Raw genomic sequence first — 26,895 nt, forward strand, 5'->3', positions numbered from 1 at the left:
GTGGCATCAGGCCTTGAAGACCATGTTGAGACCACACTGTCAGGATTGCCCAAATGATTGGGATAAAGGTATCCCATTTGTATTGTTTGGCATTAGAGATGCCCAAAACAAATCTGCTCAGTTTACTTCCTTTGAGTTAATATTCAGTCATGAAGTGAGAGGCCTTTGACATTAATTAAAGAAAAATTGACAGGACCAAAGTAGGAGATCTCACACTTAGAATATGTATCGGAGGTGAGGGAGAGACTAAATCGAGTAGGTGAGTTAGCTAAACAGCACCTAAAGAGGGCATAGTATAGAATGAGGCAGGTGACATATAAAAGCTCTGAGACTCAGACGTTTAGACTCAGACGTTTTCCCAAGGGGATAACATGTTAGTATTGTTATAAATTATAGGAGATCCCTTCAAAGCCAGGTTTAGTGGTCCCTATCAAATTGAGAAAAAGTTGAGTCAAGTGAACTATCTCGTAAAGATGTCAGATAGAAAAAACATGTATTGGGTATGTCATGTGAATATGTTGAAACCGTTTTACTCTAATGAGAAACAGCTGTTAGTTACTGCCCCGCAGAGTGAGGAATCAAATCCAGATGATGTGGATTTTGAGGTGCCTCAAAATAGATTAAAAATGAAGAAGTCCTTGAGGAGTGGGATATCTTAGTTAGCTATCTGTCTCAGGAGCATAGAACACAGTTGAAAGATTTGTTACTGCAGTACAAGGACGTATGTAAGAATCACATGGGAAGGACTAATGCTATTGTACACGTGGTAGATGTAGGAAATAGTGTTCCGATAAAACAACACCTCTATCGGCTTAATCCTTTCAAAGCCAGACAGATGCAGATGGAGATGGAGGCCATGCTGGACGAGAACATCATCGAACCAAGCCAGAGCGAGCGAAATTCGCCATTCATCTTAGTTGCCAAACCGGACGGGACTCAGTGATTCTACATGAATTATCAGAAGGTCAATGCTGTTTCAAAATCGGACTCATATCCAATTCCTAGATTGGAGGACTGTATTAAGAAAGTCAAACAAGCCAGTTACATCACCAAGTTGGACTGAATACTTGGTTACTGGCAGGTACCTTTATCAAAGACAACAAAAGAAATTTCTGCACTTTTAACCCCAAATGGCCTATATCAATTTAAAGTGATGCCCTTTGGAATGAAGAACGCACCCGCCACATTCCAAAGACTCATGAACAGAGTTGTGTCTGGGTTAACAAACTGTGCAGTCTATTTGGACAATGTAGTGATCTTTAGTAAGTCCTGGAAAGATCACATGGTATAGTTGGCAGAGTTCTTTGAATGACTACGACAAGCAAAACTGGTGATAAACTTGAATAAAACTGAATTTGTGAAAGCAGTTGTGACGTTCTTGGCACATAACATTGGTCATGGAAGGTTGGCCTCATGGAATGCAAAATCAAAAGCCATTGAGGAATTTCCATGACCAACCTCGAAGAAAGGGGTGCTTCGATTCTTTGGACTTAGCAGATTCTATCAGAAGTTTGTTCCAAACTTGAGCAGTGTAGTAGTACCATTAACCAATTTGCTGTAAAAGAGCACAAAGTTTCGGTGGACAGAATCATGTCAGAAGGCATTCAACCAGTTGAAATCGATATTAACCACCAAACCAGTTTTAGCCACACAAGACTTTTCAAAACCTTTTAAAGTTGCCATCGATGCTAGTGACATTGGAGTTGGAGCTATACTCCTACAGGAAGATGAGGATGGGACTGAACTGCCAGTTGATTACTTTTCAAAGAAGATCAACGTCCACCAGAGGAAATATTCCACAATCAAAAAGGAACTATTGATTTTGGTACTGGCCTTACAGCATTTTAACGTGTATGTCATGATCAATGTGTTGGAGAAGGTTGTGTACACTGGCCACAATCCGTTTATATTCTGCGAACACTTTGAAGATACGAATATGACACTATTTTGTTGGAGTCTTATGTTACAGACTTTTAATTCAAAAATCATACATGTTATGGGTCGGAAGAATGTAATCATAGATGTGTTATCATGGATTTAACTGATAGAGTTGAGATGAGATTTGTTTTTATTTAATGTTATATATGTTGTGATTCTGTTCGCCGAGCTGGGAATTTGTGTAGGAGACATTTCATCCCCTGTCTAGGTGACATCCTCAGTGCTTGGGAGCCTCCTGTGAAGCACTTCTGTGATGTTTTCTCCGGCATTTATAGTAGTTTGTCTCTGCCGCTTCCAGTTGTCAGTTCCAGCTGTCCACTGCAGTGGGTGGTATATTGGGTCCAGGTCGATGTGTTTGTTGATAGAATCTGTGGATGAGTGCCATGCCTCTAGGAATCCTGTTATAATCTGAAGTAACCCTCTTCGCTGTACACCACACCACCAATTTTGGTGTCATCTGCAAACTTGAAAGGGTTCAGAAAAGATTTACAAGGGTGTTGCCAGGGTTGGAGGATCTGAGCTACAGAGAGAGTCTGAACAGGCTTGGGCTGTTTTCCCTGGAGCGACGGAGGCTAAGGGGTGACCTTACAGAGGTTTACAAAATTATGAGGGGCATGAATAGGATAAATAGACAAAGTCTTTTCCCTGGGGTCGGAGAGCCCAGAACTAGAGGGCATAGGTTTAGGGTGAGAGGGGAAAGATATAAAAGAGACCTAAGGGGCAACTTTACCACACAAACGGTGGCACGTGTATGGGATGAGCTGCCAGAGGATGTGGTGGAGGCTGGTACAATTGCAACATTTAAGAGGCATTTGGATGGGCATATGAATAGGAAGGGTTTGGAGGGATATGGGCCGAGTGCTGCCAGGTTGGGTTGGGATATCTGGTTGGCATGAACGGGTTGGACCGAAGGGTCTGTTTCCATGCTGTACAACTCTATAAGACCATAAGACATAGGAGTGGCAGTAAGGCCATTCGACCCATCGAGTCCACTCCGCCATTCAATCATGGCTGATGGGCATTTCAACTCCACTTACCCACATTCTCCCCATAGCCCTTAATTCCTTGTGACATCAAGAATTTATCAATCTCTGCCTTGAAGACATTTAGCGTCCTGGCCTCCACTGCACTCTGTGGCAATGAATTCCACAGGCCCACCACTCTCTGGCTGAAGAAATGTCTGTTCTGAATTTACCCCCTCTAATTCTAAGGCTATCTCAATGGGTCCTAGTCTCCTCTCCTAACGGAAATAATTTCCTAGCGTCCACCCTTTCCAAGCCATGTATTATCTTGTAAGTTTCTATTAGATCTCCCCTTAATCTTCTAAACTCCAATGAATACGATCCCAGGATCCTCAGCTGTTCCTCGTATGTTAGACCTATCATTCCAGGGAACATCCGTGTGAATCTCCGCTATGATAGAGTCTGCCCCATTGTTCCACATTCATTGACGGTAGCTGAATCCCCCACCATCAACATGTGAGAGTCACCATTGACAAGAACTTAATTGGACCTGATACATTAAAATAATGGCTGCAAGTGTGGATGATGATGGCAAGTGAATTCATCCTGACTGCTCAAACCCTGGGTTTTGAATTCACAAGTCACTGTACACATGCCACTTTCCAGCATGAGGGTAGCTCTAAAAAAGACATGGGAAAGTTAAAACGATTCAAGACAAAGTAGCCCACTTGACTGGAACCTTGTTCAAAACCTTTGTTGCCTCCACCAGTGGTGGATGGTGATGAGAGTGTATATAATCTACAGGATTCAGTACAGCTACTTGCGAAGGATTCTTCAATAATACCTCCCAAACCTGAAACCTCTGCTGCTTTCAGTTCCCCTCTAGCTCATATACAATCACGACTTGAAATACATTACCATTTCTTCATTGTCCATGGCTCCAAATTTTGAAATTCCCTATTTCACAGCACTATGAGATTACCATCAAATGTGCAGTGGATGAAGAAGGTGGATGATTGTGATCTTCTCAAGGACAGAGAGAAGTAAGGGTATGGAATGCTTTGCCTGCATCGGTCGTAGATTCACCAAATTTAAGTGCATTTAAGTCATCATTGGACAGGCAAATGGACGTACATGGAATAGTGTAGGTGGGATGGGCTTCTGATTAGTATGACAGGGCGGTGCAACATCGAGGGCCGAAGGGCCTGTACTGCGCTGTAATGTTCTATTTACTATAATTAGGGATGCCCAAAAAATGCTGACTGTTAGGGAATTGTAATAAAATGGTGCCCTCATTTCAAACAATGAAAGAAGTTCAAATCAACTCCATACCTGTCATCATTTTTCAATTTCACTTACTTAATATTCAGAAATAGACATTTTTATTGCCAGAACATAGATGTTGCTGGCTATAATAATATTTATTGCTGAACTCAAACTTGTAAATGTGGTACTGAACCACTGCTAGGAAAGGATTTCCAGCATTTTTACCTAGCTACAATGAAGGAATGGCACTGTAGAAGTATGTGTGGCATGGAGGGGAACTTGCACGTAATGTTGTTCCAATGCGTTTGCTGTACCTGTCTTTGCAGTGGTAGAAAGGGAGGTGTTGACAGATTGTCCTTGGTGAGTTAATACTGTAGACCTTGCAGATGGTACTCACTGCTGCCACTATGTGTCAGAGATGGAGTAAGTAAATATTGAAGGTGATGGATAAGGACCCAATTAATGTCGTCCTGGATGGTGCCAAACTTCTTATGTATTATTGAATAAACTTACGGGAAATCGGTTGATCAGTTTGTAGAAATCCTCCATTCTGCCTCCAAGCATGATCATGAGCTAACAGGTTGCCAACCATTTTAATTCTGACCTTGCTCTTATGTTGACCTCTCTGACCTTAGCCTATTACACTTTTCCAATGTAGCTCAATGTGAGTTGAAGTATAATCCCTTGTCTTTCAATATTGACTTTATCAACCTCAGACCATACTTTCTGACCCTTTTTTCACCCTTCTTTGCATGTTTAAATTTTTCTCTCGATTTTGCTTTTGGATGGCAGCTCACCTTCTTTGTCTTTTTTTATCGAATCAAAAGCAAAAAACTGGATGCTCGAAATCAGAAACAGAAACAGGAATTGCTGGAAAAACTCAGCAGGAATGGCAGCACCTGTGGAAAGAAAGCAGAGTTAACATTTCGGGTCTGATAACCCTTCTTCAGAACTAATTGTTGTGTTATCTTTTCTTGATTTTCTTTTGCTCCATCACCAATCCCTTTAACACTGCACTATTAATTCAGGGTTACTCTTCTATTGTATCCCAGACTTTCCTTTTGTCCTTTTCCACCCTCTTCGAAATCATCACCCTCAAATCTATTACATCTTGTGAAATGCCACCAATTTGAAATATGCGGTTGAATCTTTTTTTTTGGCTAAGTCTGAGTTGGTGCTTTGGAAGATTTTTTGCCATGAGATTTCTAAAAAGATTTCTCACTTGATCTCACCAATTTCACCTCATTAATTTCCTTCCAAGTTCTAATAGCATCTCCCATATTCGATCTCCACCCTCTCTTGCCATTTGCTGTTCCAATAACAACTCACCACACAGCAGAAATGTCAGAGTTCACCTGCATCCCTCATGTCCACACCTTCTTTAGAAATTTGTTGTGCACTGAGACAAGCACTGCCAATCCAGAAGTGTCCTGCATGATTCCTGACATTTGCCCCAGACCTGGCAGACAGGGGAAAACCGGTGCCTTGCTCTGCAGGTGTCAAACTCGAGGTCCTCTCGGATGTGATAGTATCAACATAGAAATATAAAATAGGAGCAGGACTAAGCCATCTGGCCCGTTGATCCTGCTCCATCATTCAATATAATTATGGCTGATCATTCAACTTCCTATTATGTTTCCACTTTCTCCTGATACCTCTTGATTGATCTTTAGTCCTTTTAGCTCTAAGAACTATATCTACCTCCTTCTTGAAAGCATTCAGTGTTTTGGACTCAAATGTTTTCTGTATCTGGGATTGCACGGATTCACCACTCTGAGTGAAGAAATTTCTTTTCAGGGAATGATAGTAGGTACTTGCACTCAGATTGAAGACCAAGTTTGTGAGGAGTTAAAACATGGCCAAAATTTCTTCAAACTGAAACCAAAGGGAGAATCCTCAGGAAAACTTCTATTGCAGAAGAGAGAAACAAATTGAAAATAAAAGAAATTGAGAGGGAAAAAATTAACTACCCGAAAACTCTTGGGAAATGTACAAGATTTTGAATTGGTTTCTAGAAAGTGAATTTATGCTTAAAAGATCAAATAATATAAACAAAGTTGGGGTTTTGGTTGTCAGTGAAAGTAGAAAGTGGTAAATTCTACTCATTGGTTTAAATTATAAATTGTCGACAAAACTAAAATATTGTTTAATTTTGGGAGTTAATTCTTTAACCATTAATAAAGTAAAATTTAATTTCAAAAGTGAAATCCTGACCCATCACCCTTTTAGCTAATAACTTTGCATTAAACTGTTATTAGTCTCTACGGAGATTGGAAGAGCATCATTATTTCATAAACATTAATTAATTGTATTAATCATTTGTAATCCTGTTTTCTTTGGTTGAGGAAGCAATACTGTCCGAACAACAGAACCCTGTGTACTTCTTCAAATCTTTTAAAGTTCAATGTTTTCACTTGTGGTTGAGGCCAGAGCCTAGGATCCATAGCAATAAGATAGTCAATAATAAATCCAATAGGAAATGAGAAATTCATTTACCTGGAAAGTAGTTGCCAGAAAAATTGATTGAGGTAACTTACATGGGTGCATTCACAGCAAACATGAATACGGTTCTGAAGAAGAAAGGAATCAAATGGTCTGTTGTTGTGGTTAAATGAAGACAGTGGAAGGAGTCTGACAGGAAAGATTAAAACTACCAAGGACATGAGGGCAGAATGAGTCTGTCTGTTTAATTTGTCCTGCAACTGATTCAAATCCAATACACTATATCTTTTCATTGTGACAGAACGTAATAGATCTCAAATGTTTTTGCTCCACAGATTCAGCTGAACCTGCTGAATATTTATTGCTTTTTTATATTTAAATATTTATTATAAATATATATATTTATATCCTGAGGATAGCTGTCCAAAATTGAAAGCAATACTCCAGATGACTCTGTACAACTGAATTATCACTTCCTGACTTTAGAATATCAGCACACTTGAGATAAAGACTTTTAGTCTCTTTAATTACTTTTTGTACCTATATGGTAATTTTCGTGACACATGTTCATGAACAACAAAACCTCTGTGTTCTTCAGTAACGCCTTCATCATACACTAATATTCTGAATCATCTTCATCAAATCCAAAATAAATAACATCAAATTATATCAAAGCGAACTCCATCTGCCATACTTTCGCCTGATGACTCCCTCTTATATTTGCCTGACTCAATTTATATAAATGTTACTGATCCCAGTTTAATTAGATGACTCTCATTGTCATTGACTATAAGCTGTTCAGTCACACAATGCACAAAAATTGCTTTCTTTGCTACGTAGCATAATAAGTATCATGATTGAAAAATATTAAAGAAGCAAAGCCTTGCATAAGATAATAAATGTTTTACATGCATATCTGTTTGCATTTTTAACTGCTAGACACAATTACCACTTGTAGTTGTGTTCGTTTCTTATAATGCTGGTGTCAGCACTCTGTGAATATTGCAACATTCAGAGGTATAGACTGTTCAAGGAGTCTAGGAGAAAGTGAGGACTGTAGACGCTGGAGATCAGAGTCAATAAATGTGGCGCTGGCAAAGCACAGCCAATCAGGCAGTATCCGAGGAGCACGGGAGTCGACATTTCAAGCATTCCTTATGATGAGCTTATGCTCAAAATGTCGACTATCCTGCTCCACGGTTGCTACCTGACCGGCTGTGCTTTTCCAGTTCAAGGACACTATGTGATAAGCATTAGTTATTCATTTCTGCCTAGCAAAAGGCACAGAGCCTGTTGACAAGAGTACCAGTAGGTAACTCAAGACAGTTTGGGAATGATTAAAGAGAAGTTAAAACGCTTTGTTCCCTCTAAGCTGCACGTGGCAATCAGCAATGACACATCAATTGCAGCACTGACTCCAAGTTCTAGAAGTTAGTGCTGTGCATGGTTCTCAGAGACCAGTGCAGCTGGAAAGAAAACTAGAGAGAACACTATTCAAAGGTGAGCAGGGAGTGTGGTTAGAAAGAAGACCGTGATGTGACAAAGAAACAAACTCCATGTTAGGTTGAACTACTGTTAGCTGTGCTGCTAAAAGTAACTGAACTATGTGGGTTTGTGTAGTTGAGATTCAGTAAAGTGCTAAAGTAGTTGAATAGCTCCATGTAATGATGTCTCACAGAAGTCCTATTAGTTCAAAGGTCTCTAAAGTGGCTGGTATACAATAGTATAACAGTGATTGGGCTTGAAAATCATAAACAAAGTATTTGTTTTGTGCAACGGAACTGATTAGAGCTCAGAAAACATATCCAAGCAGCTATACTAGCTTGATGAAGCTTGTGCAAGACAGGAGTTGTGCTTATGCTGGACGTAGTTTCCAATAATCAAGGAAGTGTAGTCACAGGAAAGAAAAGTGGACTACCCAGATGATGGAGTGGCACGCAAGGGAATCCAAGGCTAGGTCATTCTAGGTGAATAATCCTATTCCTATGTGAAGATTTAATCAGATTTGGTGACCCACAGTGTCATTAACATCTAGGGGATTGCTAAGAAATTTGTGATATGTGTTTAAATCGCACTTGGAATTTACTGTATCTGTGGAGAGTTCAGCCACTATTTGTTTGCTATGCTTATTTCCCCACAGGTTGAGTTTGGGATTTTAGAATATAAATCATGCCTTTCTTTGCCCAGTTGTTCAATTAAGTTTCATTTGTAATAAAGTAGCTTTTCTTTGTTGATGGAAGAAACCTGGCTAAATTGTTTCTTATATAAACCAGATACAGCTTAAACCCTACATAATTGGCCATAACACCAGCCTGGGATGCTGGCTAAATTTAAAATTTGTTTTGACCAGTGGAGGATTGGGACTAAAATGGAAGTGATACATTCCTGCAACCTTGATCATAATATTACTTACATTTTCCAGGTAAAATGGCAAAAAGATGACTTGGACAATAATATCAACTTCTGTTCCGTCTCTTCAGATGGACGGGTTGTTTCTTGGGCTTTAATTAAGGCAAGTGCTTTCCTACAGATTTTTATTTTGTTGATGCTTACATTGTCAATTATTATCAGTTCAACATCATCTAACAAATCCGAACAAATTAGAAATTGGCAATCGGGACAGGATTATTAACATTATAAGTTGATAGCATTATTAAAATGTTACATCGCTATTTATTATAAAGAAATCACTAAAAGTATGACAACCCAAAATCTGAAACAAAACATAAATTTTAAGAATATGCAATAGTTCACACTAAATAAACCAGTCAGCCAGTTGTCATTGAAGGGAAGTTATTTGAAATCATTAACAGATATAAAATATTTTTTAATTTGTAAAGGTGTTTTAAAACATATTGACTCCAATTTTCCTGGAGTTAGCAACTCCTTTCTGTATCCAGAAGGTTGTGCCTGAGTTTCGGATACATACCACTTTGGCCAGTGGGAGAATGTAGTGACTCATTACCTGGAAAAATCAAACTCAATGCAGAGTTCAAACTGATCCTTTTGTGCCATAACAAGGACCTTAACCCACAGTGAAGGCATTACAAACTTTTACAGAAGTTGGAAAAGCTCTTCCATGTGGCTATGGTGTGCAGAACCGTCAGGTGATTTTGGGTATGCCGATTCTGAAAATTTCAATGTTTAAAGAAGCAGGCAGCTGCATGGAGGCATCTTCTCACAGGTTTCCAGGGGTTGTGTGGCGTCATCAAAGCTTCAGTAGCCCAGGAACAGAATCTCTGGCACCAAAATTTGTGCTAGCAGCTTCAATTATGTTGCTCGAGGGTTACCCTTTCTATTCTGCGAGACTGTCTGCTTGTCCCATTTAAAAATGTGTGTAATGATTGACCTTCCAAGAGCACCTCCATTTTGAGGAACATGCACAATCTTGCTGCCTTAACAGCACCCACATGGTAGCATTGCAGAGACTCCAAAGTTGCCAGTTCTCTGGTTAGACTAGCTGTTGTCCTTAATGGGCTCTCTCTTATTTGTACCAATTCATAGTTGCCTCTTTCTAACAATGTTGGAGAGCATTTCCTTCCTCAAGTGGAAAGTTGACCCAGATGCTCCACCTGGCCAAAATCTCATCCATAGGGTAGAAGAGCCTGAGAAAAAAAAGTTGGTTGACAACCAGTGTTTTCCCACATTAATATGGCAAGAGTTTAGTTTAGAAAACACAGTTACTAAAGTGACTCAAGAATATTCTTCCTGTTTCCAGGATGAAATTGTTTATACAGATATTATCAAACTTACAATGGATGGGATTTGCAAGGATGCACTGGAAAATTTGCAATTGCAAATTATGGGTAAGTCATAACTTTGTCATCTATCAAACAATTAATTGCTGACAAAACAGCCATTGATTACATTTTCCTTCAAAGACATAAGTCTTTACACAGTACTGTTCTACGACAATTGCAAATTTAGCTGAAAACTGAAACCTAATGCATTATTTACTTTGTTCACTTGGGAAAAAAAGTCTCCCGATGTAAATAAATTGCAATTATAAGACAAAAACTACACTTTTCACTTTTTTGTTCAATAGACCATGAATTCAGAAAGCTTCTTATGTTAATCATTAAATTCCTTCAGACAGAGAGAGACATATACATGCATATCCCACATACTACTAATTAAAATGCAATCTCTAAAATAAATCATCTTAAAATATAAAAAAGACACAGAACTTACATCACAAAACACTGCCTTTATTTTACAGGACTTTAATTTTCCAGATGATACTAACTTTTTCAAAGTTTATTTACAGTGGTTTCAGAAATTTCAAGCCATTACCATGCCTCAGTGTTAGCAATGGCATCTGTCCTCAAATTTATTTAGCATTACATGGTTGGTCTATGGAATAAGCCATTCACTGTACCATATATAAGGATCTGAATTATTATTGACTTCATTGTGCCAGTAATACAGTTCACCATAAAAAAAATCCAGCACTTTGTTTCTTTCTATTGAACTGACAGGATTTAAGTTAATTAGAAAACATTATTACATTAGAAGAGATTTGCTATAAGGTTCACTTAACCAATCTGGAGTGAGGGGTTGTCTAATAAGGAAAGGTTGAATAGATTGGGCTTGTATCCATTGAAGTTTAGAAGAATGAGTGGTGTTGAAAATATATGAGTTGAGACTTAACTCTCTAAGCACTAACTGTGAGGGTGTTCGGTGACACCCTCAAACTGTAGTGATAATGTTGGAGAAGGCATTAACCAGGAATTAGAGAAGCAAGCACTAAAGTTATAACTGTATTCATGAACAACTTTAATCGGCGACTAGATTCAGGAAGTGAAATCAGTAGCAATAGCATAGAGGATGATTTCCCAGAATGTGTACGGGATGGTTTGCTGGGTCAATACATTGAGGAACCAACAAAAGACCAGGCTACCCTCGACTGGGTATTATTGACGGGCATGCTGTGCAAAGTCCCTTCAGTAAGAGTTACTATAATATGATAGACTTCTTCATTAAAATGGAGAGTGATGTAGTTAATTCTGATACAAAGTCCCTGGATTTCAATAAAGGAAAATATGATGGTATGAGGCGTGAGCAAGCTATGATAAATTGTGGATAGGCAAACATTTAAATATGGAGGAACTGCAATAATTGTTCATTTCTGCCTGGCACAAATATAAATTTGGATAGGTGGCCTGACCATGTCTAACAAGGGAATTTGGGCATCGTATTAGCATACAATTTCGCTGAAAAGAGGAGCAGCAGACTTGAGGATTGACAGCAGTTTAGATTTCAGCGAAGGAGAATAAAGGGATTGATTAAGAGGGAGAAATATAATATGATCTTTAGCTTGTATGGCATAAAACAAGCTGATTGTAAAAGCTTCTGTAGGGATGTGAAAAAAAGTTAGTTAAAACAAATGTAAATCCCTTACATACAGAATTAGAGCAAGTTATAATAGGGAACATAGAAATGGCAGACCAATTAAAATACATATTTTAGTCTGTCCTCAAAAAGGACACAAATATGCTGGGAGATGCATGATCCATTAAGAGAGAATTGATGGGTGAGTGGTTTTTTTGCTCAACTATTAATCCAGAGATCCGGGTAATGTTCTACATACACAGATTTGAATCCCACCATGCCAGATGGTGGAATTTTAATTCAATTAAATCCTCCAATCAAGAATCTAATGATGACCATTTAACCATTATCAATAACTGGAAAATCTATCTGGTTCACAAATGTCCTTTAGGGAGGGAAACTGCCATCCTTACCTGGTCTAGCCTCCACATGACTCCAGATCCACAGCAATATGGTTGATTGTTAACTGCTCACTGGGCAATTAGGGATAGACAATAACTGCAGCAACACCCCCATCTTGTGAATGAATTAAGAATTTTAAAAAACTGAAAGGTATCAGTATTAGTAGGGAAATGGTGTTGGGAAAATTGATGGGATTAAAGTGGTCTTAATGGACTTGTTGGTGGTCATCTTTCAAGATTCTGTAAACTCTGGGATAGCTTCAATGGATTGATGAGTAGATAAGGTAACCGCACTATTTTAATAAATAGGTAGCGAGAAAACGGAATTAGATATAGGTTCAGCTAACATCAGTATTGGAAAAATGACAGTCCATTATAAAAGATTCAGTAACAGTGTACTCAGAAAACAGTGAAAGGATTGGACAGAGTCAGCATAGATTTCCAAAAGAGAAATATTGCCTGACAAATCTAATGGAACTGAAAATGTGTTGCTGGAAAAGCGCAGCAGGTCAGGCAGCATCCAAGGAACAGGAGAATCGGTGTTTTGGGCATAAGCCCTTCTTCAGGAATGGCTTATGCCCGAAGAAGGCTTATGCCCGAGACGTCGATTCTCCTGCTCCTTGGATGCTGCCTGACCTGCTGCGCTTTTCCAGCACCACATTTTCAGCTCTGATCTCCAGCATCTGCAGTCCTCACTTTCTCCTCGAAAATCTAATGGAACGTCTTGAGAATATAACTAGTGGAGTTGACAAGAGGGAGCCAGTGGATGTGGTTTGTTTGCAGTTTTAGAAGACTTTCAATAAGGTTCCACATAAGAGATTAGAATATAAAATTAAAGTGCAAGAAATTGGGGATAGTGTGCCTACATGATTAGAGAATCAGATGGCAGACAGGAAACAAAAAGTAGGAGTAAACCAGTCTTTTTCTGAGTGGCAGGCATTAGTTAGGCACAATGATTACTGGGGTGCAATAAGGATCAACTAGCTCCCCAGCAATTCAGAATATATATTAATGGCTTAGATGAGGGAACTGAAGGTAATATCTCCACACTTTCAGATGACATAAAGGGAGGTGAGAAGGTGAACTGTGAGAATAGAGCTGAGGTTCACTGTGATTTGAATAAGTTGAGTGAGCAGGCAAATGCGTGGTAGATGAAGTATAATGTGAGGTTATCCAGTTTCGTATTAAAAACCAGAAGGTGGATTATTGTGCAAGTGATGATAGGTAGGGAAAGGAGGAGTTGCTGGAAGACCGAGGTGTTCTTTTAGAGTCATAGAGATGTGCAGGACGGAAACAGACCCTTCGGTCCAACCCGTCCATGCCGACCAGATATCCCAACCCAATCTAATCCCACCTGCCAGCACCTGGCACATATCCTTCCAAACCTTTCCTATTCATATACCCATCCAAATGCCTCTTAAATGTTGCAATTGTACCAGCCTCCACTACTTCCTCTGGCACCTCATTCCATACACACACCACCCTCTGTGTGAAAAAGTTACCTCTTAGGTCTCTTTTATATCCTTCCCCTCTCACCCTAAACCTATGCCCTCTAGTTCTGGACTCCCCGACCTCAGGGAAAAGACTTTACCTATTTACCCTATCCATGCCCCTCATAATTTTGTAAACCTCTATAAGGTCACCCCTCAGCCTCCCATGTTCCAGGGAAAAAAGGCCCAGCCTGTTCAGCCTCTCCCTGTAGCTCAAATGCTCCAACCCTGGCAACATCCTTGTAAATCTTTTCTGAACCCTTTCAAGTTTCACAACATCTTTCCGATAGGAAGGAGACCAGAATTGCACGCAATATTCCAACAGTGGCCTAACCAATGTTCTGTACAACCGCAACATGACCTCCCAACTCCTGTACTCAATACTCTGACCAATAAAGGAAAGCATACCAAACGCCTTCTTCACTATCCTATCTACCTGTGACTCCACTTTCAAGGAGCTATGAACTTGCGCTCCAAGGTCTCTTTGTTCAGCAACACTCCCTCGGACCTTACCATTAAGTGTATAAGTCCTAAGATTTGCTTTCCCAAAATGCAGCGCCTCACGTTTATCTGAATTAAACACCATCTGCCACTTCTCAGCCCATTGGCCCATCTGATCCAGATCCTATTGTAATCTGAGGTAACCCTCTTCGCTGTCCACTACACCTACAATTTTGGTGTCATCTGCAAACTTACTAACTGTACCTCATATGCTCGCATCCAAATCATTTAAGTAAATGACAAAAAGTAGAGGACCCAGCACCGATCCTTGTGGCACTCCACTGGTCACAGACTTCCAGTTTGAAAAACAACCCTCCACCACCACATTCTGTCTTCTACCTTTGAGCCAGTTCTGTATCCAAATGGCTAGTTCTCCCTGTATTCCGTGAGATCTAACCTTGCTAACCAGTCTTCCACGGGGAACCTTGTTGAACGCCTTACTGAAGTCCATATAGATCACATCTACCACTCTGCCCTCATCAATCCTCTTTGTTACTTCTTCAAAAAACCCCTGTTTTTTGTCATTTATATAAATGATTTGGATTTGAATGTAGGAGGTATAGTTAGTAAGTTTGTAGATGACACCAAAATTGGAGGTGTATTGACCAGGGAAGAAGGTTGTCAAGAGTGTGGTGCTGGAAAAGCACAGCCGGTCAGGCAGTATCCGAGGAGCAGGACCTCAGAGTACAACAGGATCTCGATCAGATGGGCCTATAGGCTGAGGAGTGGCAGATGTAGGTTAATTTAGATTAATATGAGGTCTGCATTTTGGAAAAGCAAATCAGAGCAGGACTTATACACTTAATGGTAAGGTCCTGGGAAGTGTTGCTGAACAAAGAGACCATGGAGTGCAGCTTCATAGTTCCTTGAAATTAGAGTTGCAGGTAGATAGGTTAGTGAAGAATGTGTTTGGTATGCTTTCTCTTATTGGTCAGAGCATTGAGTGTAAGGGTTGGGAGGTAATGATGTGACTGTACAAGACCTTGGTTCGGCTACTTTTGGAATATGGGGCCTATTTTGGTCTCCCTCCTATCGGAAAGATGTTTTGAAACTTGAAAGGGTTTAGGAAAGATTTACAAGGATGTTGCCAGGGTTGGAGGATTTGAGCTATAGGGAGAGGCTGAACAGGCTGGGGCTATTTTCCCTGGAGCTTTGGAAGCTGAGGGGTGACCTTATAAAATCATGAGGGGCATGAATAGGGTAAATAGTCAAAGTCTTTTCCCTGAGGTGGGGGAGTCCAAAACTAAAGAGCATAGGTTTAGGGTGAAAGGGGAAAGATAGTATGGCAGGGGGGTGGGAACCTGAGCTGTATACCAGAGGTGAGAGTTGATGCAGATGAGGCAATAGCAAGAGGTAGACCAGCTAGTGGGAAGGATTTTCCTGGGAAGGAACCAAGGGATCAGTCAAAGTGTGTTTGCTTTAACGCAAGGAGTATCAGGAATAAAAGTGATGAATTTAGAGCATGGATCAGTACCTGGTGCTATGATGTTGTGGCCACACCAGAGACATGGGTTTCTCAGGGGCAGGAAGGGTTGCTGGATGTTCCAGGGTTTAGAGCATTTAAAAAGAATAGGGAGGGGGGAAAAGAGGAGGGGGTGTAGTACTACTAATCAGAGAGGGTGTCACAGCTAAGAAGCTTCCATTGTCGAGGAAGATCTGCCTACCGAGTCAGTATGAGTGGAAATTAGGAACAGCAAGGGATCAGTCACCTCGTTAGGGGTTTACTACAGGCCCCCCAATAGCAGCAGGGAGATGGAGGAAAGCATAGGTCGGCAGATTTTGGAAAAGTGTGGATGTAGTAGGGTTATTGTAATGGGTGACTTTAACTTTCCAAATATTAATTGGAACCTCCTTTGAGCAGAAGATTTGAATGGAGCTGTTTTTGTAAGGTGTGTTCAGGAGGGTTTCCTAACTCAGTACGTTGACAGGCCGACGAGGGGAGAGGCCATTCTAGACTTGGTGCTCGGAAACGAGCCGGGGCAGGTATCAGATCTTGTGGTGGGAGAGCATTTTGGTGATAGTGACCACAACTGCCTCACATTCTACATAGCTATGGAGAAGGAGAGGATTAGGCAAAATGGGAGGATATTTAATTGGGGAAGAGGAAACTATGATGCGATTAGACATGAGTTAGGAAGCATGGATTGGGAGCAATTGTCCCATGGTAAAGGCATTATAGACATGTGGAGACTGTGTTTAAGGAACAGTTGTTGCAAGTGATGAATAAATATGTCCCTCTGAGACAGGCAAGAAGTGGTAAGATAAAGGAACCTTGGATGACGAGAGCGGTGGAGCTTCTTGTCAAAAGGAAAAAGGTGGAGGAAGCTAGGGTCAAGCTCATCTCTAGAGGATTACAGGCAGGTGAAGAAGGAGCTCAAAAATGGTCTGAGGAGAGCCAGGAGGGGGCATGAGAAAGGCTTGGCAGAACGGATTAGAGTGAACACAAAGGCATTTTACACTTGTGTGAGGAATAAGAGAATGGTCAAAGAAAGAGTAGGGCCGATCAGGGATAGCATAGGGAATTTGTGTGTGGAATCTGAGGAGGTAGGGAAGCCCTAAATGAGATTTTTTGCTTCTGTCTTTACGAAAGAAATGAACTTTGTAGTGAATGAAACCTTTGAAGAGCAGGTGTGCATGCTGGAATGAATAGAGATAGAGGAAGCTGATGTGCTGAAGATTTTGTCAAACATTAAGATTGACAAGTCACCAGGCCCGGACCAAATTTGTCCTCTGCTGCTTTGGGAAACAAGAAATGCAATTGCTTCGCCACTTGGGAAGATCTTTGCATCCTCGCTCTCCAGTGGAGTCGTACCTGAGGACTGGAGAGAGGCAAATGTAATTCCTCTCTTCAAGAAAGAAAATAGGGAAATCCCCGGCAATTACAGACCAGTAAGTCTCACGTCTGTCGTCTGCAAGATGTTAGAAAGGATTCTGAGGGATAGAGTTTATGACCATCTGGAAGAGCATGCTTGATTAAATGCAGTCAACACGGCTTTGTGAGGGGCAGGTCATGCCTCACAAACCTTATCGAGTTCTTTGAGGATGTGACTAGAAAAGTTGATGAAGGTCGAGCTGTGGATGTGGTGTATATGGACTTCAGCAAGGCATTTGATAAGGTTCCCCATGGTAGGCTCATTCAAAAGGTCAGGAGAAATGGGATACAGAGGAATTTAGCTGCCTGGATACAGAATTAGCTGGCCAACAGAAGACAGCGAGTGGTAGTGGAAGGAAAATATTCTGCCTGGAAATCAGTGGTGAGTGGTGTTCCACAGTGCTCTGTCCTTGGGCCTCTACTGTTTGTAATTTTTATTAATGACTTGGATGAGGGGATTGAAGGATGGGTCAGCAAGTTTGCAGACGACACAAAGGTTGGAGGTGTCGTTGACAGTATAGAGGGCTGTTGTAGGCTGCAGCAGGACATTGACAGGATGCAGAGATGGGCTGAGAGGTGGCAGATGGAGTTCAACCTGGATAAATGCGAGATGATGCATTTTGGAAGGTCGAATTTGAAAGCTGAGTACAGGATTAAGGATAGGATTCTTGGCAGTGTGGAGGAACAGAGGGATCTTGGTGTGCAGGTACATAGATCCCTTAAAATGGCCACCCGAGTGGACAGGGTTGCTAAGAAAGCATATGGTGTTTTGGCTTTCATTAACAGGGGGATTGAGTTTAAGAGTCGTGAGATCTTGTTGCAGCTCTATAAAACTTTGGTTAGACCGCACTTGGAATACTGCGTCCAATTCTGGTCGCCCTATTATAGGAAAGATGTGGATGCTTTGGAGAGAGTTCAGAGGAGGTTTACCAGGATGCTGCCTGGACTGGAGGGTTTATCTTATGAAGAGAGGTTGACTGAGCTCGGACTTTTTTCATTGGAGAAAAGGAGGAGGAGAGGGGACATAATTGAGGCATACAAGATAATGAGAGGCATAGATAGAGTCGATAGCCAGAGACTATTTCCCAGGACAGAAATGACTAACACAAGGGGTCATAGTTTTAAGCTGGTTGGAGGAAAGTATAGAGGGGATGTCAGAGCCGGGTTCTTTACACAGAGTGTTGTGAGGGCATGGAATGCATTGCCAGCAGCAGTTGTGGAAGCGAGGTCATTGGGGATATTTAAGAGACTGCTGGACATGCATATGGTCACAGAAATTTGAGGGTGCATACATGAGGGTCAGTGGTCGGCACCACATCGTTATCTGAAGCACCTGTTCTATGTTCTATATAAAAGGGACTTAAGGGGCAATGTTTTCACACAGATAATACTGCGTGTATGGAATGATCTGCAGAGGAGGTGGTGAAGGCTGGTACAATTACAGCATTAAAAGGCACCTGAATGGGCATATGAATAGGAAGGTTTTAGAGGGATATGGGCCAAGTGCTGGCAAATGGGACTAGATTAGCTTAGGACACTTGGTCAGCATGATGGAGTTGGACCGAAAGGTCTGTTTCCATGCTGTACGTCTCTATGACTCTATTATGATATGGCACCCACAACTGACTATAGCACCTCAGCTGAAGTATCTCGTACAAATTCAAAATCACCTCCCTGTTCTTAGGTCCTATGCTCCCTTTAATAAAATGAAGAACCCTGTCTGTTTTATTAACTGTTCTCTCTACCTCTCCTGTCACTTCAATGATTTGTGTACTTGTACACCCAGGTCCCTCTGCTCCTGTACCTGCTTTAGAATCATGCCTCAATTTTTGTTCTTACAGTAGGGATCAAGAGATATATGAAGAAAACATGAACAGGTATTGAGTTGGTTGCTCAGCCATGGCCCACTCCTGCCCCTATTTTCTGTGTTTCTATGACTCTCTGCTGCCACCTAAAAGAAAGCTCACTGGATCAAGTTCCAATTAGTTAGTTCCAAACTGTGTTCTTGGTGCATCATGTGCCTCAGTGATGATGTTCCACCTCACCAGAAGCTGCCAGCCATTTGGAGGAAAGGAGCTCCTGCTTCTTAAAGGTTCAGATAGTCTTTGGGAGAATTTAACAGTAAAAATGTCAACTCCTTTCAGGTTTGCCAACATGGGTGTCATGGGAAAGAGGTGTCAAAGACAATGACATGGTGACTTTCACACCACTCCCTTATTTCTACATCCCTGTTTCTAATTGCTCCTGGGACAAGTGGAACCACCCCTGCAACCCAGCATGCCAGTTGCTCTGTTTTCTCAGTTGGGAAAGCAACCACTTTTTGTATCTGCCTAAAATGCAAGTAATCAGGTCAGTGGAAACATTGAGGTTTTTAAATTACCATTAATTGGCCTCGGTGGACTTTCTTTACCGACATTTAATTGCTAAGGTGGTGAGAAGGCTGTGGGTATCTCTCCAAATTAGGCCAACTTGTCCAATTATTTGCCCTTCACACCATCTTCCTTGCAAGACCCAAGGTTTTGAAAATTGCAGCCATAAGCTCCTGAGAGATCTTGACAGGGTGAAAGCTGAAAGGATATTTCCCTTTGTGTAAAAGACCAGAAATAGGTGATGTGATTTAAAATGAAGGATTCTCTCACTAAAGAGTGAGTTGAGGGAAGTTCGAACTCCCGAATGAATCTATTGTCAGAAAGCAACATCATGAATATATCTAATGCTAAATTAAATAGATATTAATGAACAGATGAATCAAAGGTTTTAAGGGATAGACAGGGAAGTGGAGTTAAGACCACAATCATTCTATCATAACATATTAACATATCGTGGAACATGTTTAAGGGGCCAAACAGCCTACTGTTGCTCATAATTTATATGTTTATATGACATTCGTTTTCAGACATACCAATAAGAACAAGGGTTTGGCAAAATCCTCTAAACTTTCAAATCTGAACCCTTCACATTTTATGTATTCATAGGATGTGGAACTTCCTTTGACTTCCATAAACAGAAGGACAATTTGTTTCTAGTAGGCACAGAAGAAGGAAAAATACACAAGGTAGGATCACAATAAATAATGTTTCCAGATTGCTAAAAAAAACCAACAGAAATGTTGAGATATATTGCAATATGTTAGTCATATAGATCAAATCAAAACATATCAATACATATGCTTTCCCACAGTCTCTATTCCATCTCCTTCAATACTGTGGTACGTAGATCATCACATCTTAGGTATTTGTCTCATATGAGGCCCGATTCATTTCTCCAGTGATACTTTTTATAAAAAACTAATTTCTTTTAGTCCCTCATGCTCAGTAGTCACTTGGATCTCCTATATCTTTTCAAGATTTCTTGCATCGTCTTCTGTGAAGACAGGAACAAAATAATTACTTAACCTCTCTGCATTTCTCTTTTGCCGTTTTAAATTATATTGCCACTGCCTGTAATGGACTCACTTTTGGCTTTGCTAATCTTTTCCTTTTTAGAAACTTGTAGAAGCCTTAACAGTCTCTGTTTCTTGCAAGTTTATTTGCATATACTGTAGTATTCTTCTTTAACAAATTTCTTCAGTGTCATTTGCTGAATTATAAAATGCATTTTTAAATTTTCTTTGTTTGCCACATTGATTCATTTTTCACATTAGGTTTTGGTGTCTGAGAGGAATGTATATTTGTTGTAAACCATGTATTAAGTCTTCATATACCAACTACTTCCTGTGTACCTTTATACATTTTCAATGTATTTTTCTCAGCTACTGCAGCCAAACTGCCCTCTTATACTTTCGTAGCTCCCTTTGTTTAGATTTAACACCCTAACTTTGAATTGAACTGCATCTTTTTCAAATGTCATGGAAAATTAAATTATTTTGTGGTCACTCTTCACTAAATATTCTCTTACAAGATTAATAGCACTTTCTCAATGCCAAACTCTTTGGTGTCAGATTTCCTCGACTTCAGGAGACCTGGGGCTGTGAATTGAACTAAAGTGGACTTTGTCTTAATTTGTCTCAGTTTTTTTCTTTTTTATATACATAATTTCTGTCTTTTAAAATGGCGCCAGAGTATGGCGACTTAAAACATTTTTCACTGTATTTTAGAATCATAGAATCACTAGTGTGAAAGCAAGCCATTCAGCCCATCGAGTCCACATGGACCCCTCCAAAGAAACAGCAAGTGTGCATATGCAGTAAGATCTGGACAACATTCAGGTTAGAGCTGACAAATGACAAGTAACATTTAAACTATACAAGTGCCAGACAACGACCATCTTCAACAAGAAAGAAGCTAATGACCTCCACTTGACTTAATGACATCACCATCACTGTCAAAATCTTGGAAAACTGAACTCTGGATCAACCTTGTAAATACTATGGGTGTAAATTCAGTTCACAGTGAATCCTGTGGTAACACAATTCTTGTCTCTCCAATGCCTACCTACCATCTACAAGGCACTAGTCAGAAATGCGATGGAATATTTTCCACTTATCTGTATGAGTGTCATTTTTAGAACACGCAACAAGGGTTGCCATCATCCAGAAAAAAAATCAGCTCACTTAATTGGCTTTCCATCCACCTTCAACATTCACTACTTTCACCACTCACACACAGCAGCAATGGTGTGTACTATGTACAAGATGGACTGCAGTAACTTATCCAGGCTCCTTCAACAGCTCCTTCCAAACTCACAACATCTACCACCCAGAAGGACAAGAATAGCAAATGCGAGGAAATACCATTTACAGCAAATATCCCTCAAGCGACACAACATCCTGACTTGGAATTACATCACTGTCCCTATCATTGAGTCAAAATCCTGCAACTTTCCCGATCAGTATTTTGAGGGTACCCATATTTCAAAGTCTGCAGCAGCTCAAAAAGACAGCTAAGACATACCAATAAGATTAGAACATATAAACTTGGAATAGGTAGCTAACTGGATAGTCAGCTGGCTACAAAACAGAAAACAAAGAATAATAGTTGCAGTCAGTTATATGGAAGCCATGTGATGGATTTTGTGTGACTTATACATATTTTAATGTCACTTATTTTAAAGTTTTAAAGTTAGATTCTTAAAATTTGAATTACTCATATATTGCTTGTGTGTTGGAAAGTGTTTAATGATTAATTTAAGAGTATTTCTGCAACAAAAGTGATAAAATAATTTGGGAGAGATAATCTTGAAGAATGAATGGGTTTTTGTTTATATTGGGAAGATTTAGAGTGCATCTGATAGGGCTGCAGAATAGGACTCACTGGGTAGCTCTTTCAAGAGCAGGTACGGACATGATGGGTCAAATGGTTTCCTTCTATGATTCTTTAACTCCTCATCGTGATCGAACAGGAGCAGATAAGGAAGGTTAAAGTCATAAAACCTCAATTGCAGCTCCATTCAGCAACACTGAGACAACGTATCTGGACAATGTTAAGGACAATTGAAGTATTTGTAGACACTAGGATCACATTTTCAAGTCATCTTGGACATTCTTACCACTGGCCAAGACCGAATTCACCAAATCCTTATGGTAACCGGTGTGCACTAGCTGCCCCAAATTGAAAAAATCCACACACAGGAATTTTCTAGCAATCAAAATGAAGTTTTTCACTTGGAACATCAGGGCCGCCCCAAAAGTAATGGCACACTGCCATCATTGTCCATCAATGTTACACCTTTCTCTGGAAAGATTTAATTAGAAATCCTTTCTTTTCACTGCTGTTAAGTTGAATGTGTTACAATAAATGCAGGTTTGTTTTACTGAAGGAAACCTGGTCTCAATTGCTTTTGACCTGAGTAACAGTCAGTCTGAGTCGAAGAGGGTGCTGCTGGAAAAGCACAGCAGGTCAGGCAGCATCCTAGGAGCAGGAACATTCCTGATGAAGGGCTGATGCCCAAAGCTGTGACTCTCCTGCTGCTCACTTTCTCCTGACAGTCAGTCAGGCAAATTGATCATATTAGTAGTCTCATTGGAATTTTATACATTTATTATAGATTTTGTAATGGCTTATGGAACAATGGGGCACAATTATCTTCCCTATAAAACATGATGCAAGTACCTCATTCTAAGCATTGACATCTGCTCAAGTATATCACTATCTGAGCAATATGTCTGTCACTTGAACTAATACCTATTTTATTCTGTCATCAGTATCAATGTTGCTCCAAAGTAACAAAACCAACTGAAACATTTCTGCAGGTGAAGCAGTACAGAAGCACTTAAAAACCCTAATGAGAGAGCTATCTGACAACTCCTAGTCACCCAGAGATGTAAAGTGTCCACAGCGCCTGGTCTGCCTGGAGAGCTTCCATAATCAGTACCTGTGAAGAAACTTTTGATGACTCCGACAGGTGATATCAACAATAGCTAAATGAATATGATCTGTACCTTTTTTGCCTCAATATGCCAGCTCCCCACTGGGAAATCTACAGAACTTTTGGGAACTTGTTCAACTTCCATCACCTCCAGACAAGTCCAAGGTCACCACGACCTGTCACTGAAGTACAATATGCAAACAGTGCTTGCATCTGTGCACACTCAGGCTGAGGCCCAAGCCATTGTCAACACCTTCACTAAGGCATATTTGAGCAAAGCTTTAACACCAAATGTTGTAGGGCAAAGTTCTGAACCAACCTACCCCTGCCACCCCAAATTGTGCATACCACTGTTTATCAAAATCCATAGTGAGGCTTTTGACAACTTAGAACACTTTTCATACCTTGGGGAACTACTGACACGAAGGGCAGACATCGATGGGTTCAATGCTGTCTTGGAAATACTAGCTGCACTCATGGCGCCAGTGCAATCTTTAATTATTTGACGAAGATGTTGTTTGAAGATCAGGACCTCAAACCCAACACCAAGCTGCTTCCACAGGTTTCTGCAGACTCATTGGCAACATCAATGTCAGTATTTTCTCTCAACCCAGCATTCCCAGCACCAAAGAACTGACCATGCTCAATCAGCTTCACTGAACAAACCATACTGTTCTCATGCCTGATATGAGACTCTCAAAACAAGTACTGTTCTCGGAGATATATCATGGCAAGCAAGCCCCAGGAGGGAAGATGACATGCTTCAAGGACTCCATCAAAGCCTCCTTGAAAAGAGCAACATTCCACTGACACCTGGGAAACCATGGCCCAAAATGGAGTGAAAGCATCTAGATAGGATCCTTGCAGTATCGATAGAGGAATGAGCTTGTGGCAACCTGGGCATCCCACACTTCCCTTCTCACAGTTGCTGTTCTACTCCATGATCATGCATTAGACTCTTCAGTCAACGGAAAGTTCACCTCTAGTATGGACTGCCAGTAAAGAAGGTAATCCTCATCTGACATTCAAGGTAGACTTGCATAGTGACTCCCATGCTTACCTAAAAATTGACAGCTGAGAAACATGGGAACATAGGAATTAGGAGTGGGAGTAGGCAACTTAGCCCTTCAACCTCACATGCATTTGAAGGTAAAAATATCCAAAGGGAATAAAATATTACTCCAAATCACTTCCATCACAGTGAAGGCACACTCTTAGAACAATTCCTGTAATTAAACAATAGGTTGTCTTTAAAGGGGAGATATTTCAGATAGTCAAAGTACTTTCCCACAAGATAAAAAATAGGACAAGCAAAGCTAAAGGTCCTGGTCTACAGAAGAATTAAGTGAAAAAATGAAACTGATAAAGGCTGTACATGATAGCATAGTGACTAAATGAAAACTACTGTGAATATTGAAATTTAGAGAGGAAATGAACAACAAAATAGGTGTAGAAATCAGAGTATGAGAAAAGGCTGGCAGGCAATAAATATATGTTAGACATATCAGTAGTGAAAGGATGGAAAAGTAAGGAGTAGGACCAATCAGGGACTCAAAAGAGGCAGAGGACATACCCAATGTCCCTAATGAGGACAGCCACATGATATAGCCCTGGCTATCAGCTGGCTGTGTAAGCATGATGCTGAGAAAAGAAATATAAAAGGAGTAGGCCATTTGGCCACGAGCCTGCTCCACCATTCAGTAGATCATGGCTGATCCAAGCCGACTCTCTTCACATCCACTTTCCTGTCCTTTCCCCATATTGTTAGATTCCCCGACTGATCAAGAATCTGGGTCAACTTTAAATATATGCAAGGGCTCCCCCCCAATAGTTGGCTGTGGCAAGACATTCCATATACTCACAATCCTCTGAAAGAAATTCCTCCTTGTCTCAATCTTAAATTGGTGTCCCTTAATCTGAGACTATGCCCTCTAGTTCTAGACTCTCCCATGAGGGGAAGCATCCACTTTAGAGTCCTGTACATTTCAATGACAGCACATCTCAATCTGCTAAATTGGAATGAATCCCAAGCTTTTTTACCTTTACTCAAAAGACAATCTCTCTCTACTGGGTATAATCCTCATGAACCTTCTCTGATCTACCTCCAATGAAATGGTAGCTTTTCTTAGATAAGAGGACCAAATCTATTCACAGTTCTCCAATGTGGTCTCACTAGCACCTTGTTGCAGTAAGGCTTCTCTACGCTTGAAATAAGGGCCATTCCATTAGCCTTGTCAATTACCTGCTGCACCTATTTGCTAACTTCCTGTGTTTCATGCACAAGCACGCTCAAGTTACTTTGTGTTGCAGCTTTCTGCAGTTTTTCTCCATTTAAATAATGTTCTGTTCTTTTGTTCTCCCTTTCAAAGTGTACATCTTCACATTTTCCCATGTTATACTCTATTTGCTAACTTTTTGCCCACTTACTTAACCTATCAACATCTTTCAGTAATCATTGTATTCCTCTCTCAACTTGGTTTTACACCCATTTTTATGTTGCCTACAAATTTGACTACAGTACATTTGCTACTTACCTCCAAGTGACTAATCCATACTGTAAACAGTGGTGGTCCCAGCACTGATCCCTGTGGAGCTCTATTGTCACAGGTTGCCAACCTGAAAACGAATACTTTTATCCCCAACTCTGTTTCCTGCCCATTCACCAATTTGCAATCCATGCCAATATATTATCTCCAACACTATGGATTCTTATGAATTAACCTTTTGTGAAGTGTGTTCTCAATGTCCAAACACAACACATCTACCTGTTAATTAATCAACTCTGGTTGAGACTGCTTCAAAAATCTCTGATAAATTAGTCAGATACTATTTCCTTTCATGAAGCTATGCTGACTCTGCTGTTATTTCTTAATAACTTCATCCAATACTTTTCCAACAATAAATGTGAGGCTAATTGGCATATAGTTATCTGATTTTACCTGAATAGGGATGTCACATTGGCAGTTTTCCAATCTTCTGGTACTTCTCAAGAATCCTCAGATTTTCTGGAAAATTACAACAAATGCATCCACTATCTATTTAGCTACCTCTTTTGGGATCCTAGGGTGTAAACCATCAGGACCAGTTTATTTTTCTGACATAAGATGTATCAAAATTACCTTGTTTAATGTGCCTACCTTGATCAAATCATTGTCTGCTGTAGAAAATAATGCAAGTGAGCAATGTAGTATACGAGTGTCAGTGTTAGTGTGAAGCCAAGTTGGATGTCTCAGAAACAGGCTAGCAGTATAAAATAATGCATCTTTTTGACTGTCCACACTGAGCAATATACCAACTGTGGTCAATCAGCCTATGCTTTCAAAATTCATAACTTAGTGTCAAAACATGAGATGTAATTTTGATATTGGACATCATTGACTAAATAA

General features: G+C 40.3%; 1 protein-coding gene across 4 annotated transcripts in view; it reads left to right on the forward strand.

Moving 5' to 3' along the window:
• Window positions 1-26,895, forward strand: part of dnai1.2 (dynein, axonemal, intermediate chain 1, paralog 2) — a 286,217-nt gene that overhangs the window by 135,046 nt on the left and 124,276 nt on the right. For all 4 annotated transcript variants that reach the window (XM_072573170.1, XM_072573160.1, XM_072573151.1 and 1 more), the window contains 3 exons: window positions 9,031-9,120; window positions 10,327-10,414; window positions 20,179-20,258. In XM_072573170.1, the coding sequence (XP_072429271.1) occupies window positions 9,031-9,120; window positions 10,327-10,414; window positions 20,179-20,258 (258 nt within the window). The remainder of the gene's footprint in view (window positions 1-9,030; window positions 9,121-10,326; window positions 10,415-20,178; window positions 20,259-26,895) is intronic.

This window comes from Chiloscyllium punctatum, chromosome 1 (assembly GCF_047496795.1).
Source record: "Chiloscyllium punctatum isolate Juve2018m chromosome 1, sChiPun1.3, whole genome shotgun sequence".
In the NCBI taxonomy this organism is placed as follows: Eukaryota; Metazoa; Chordata; class Chondrichthyes; order Orectolobiformes; family Hemiscylliidae; genus Chiloscyllium; species Chiloscyllium punctatum.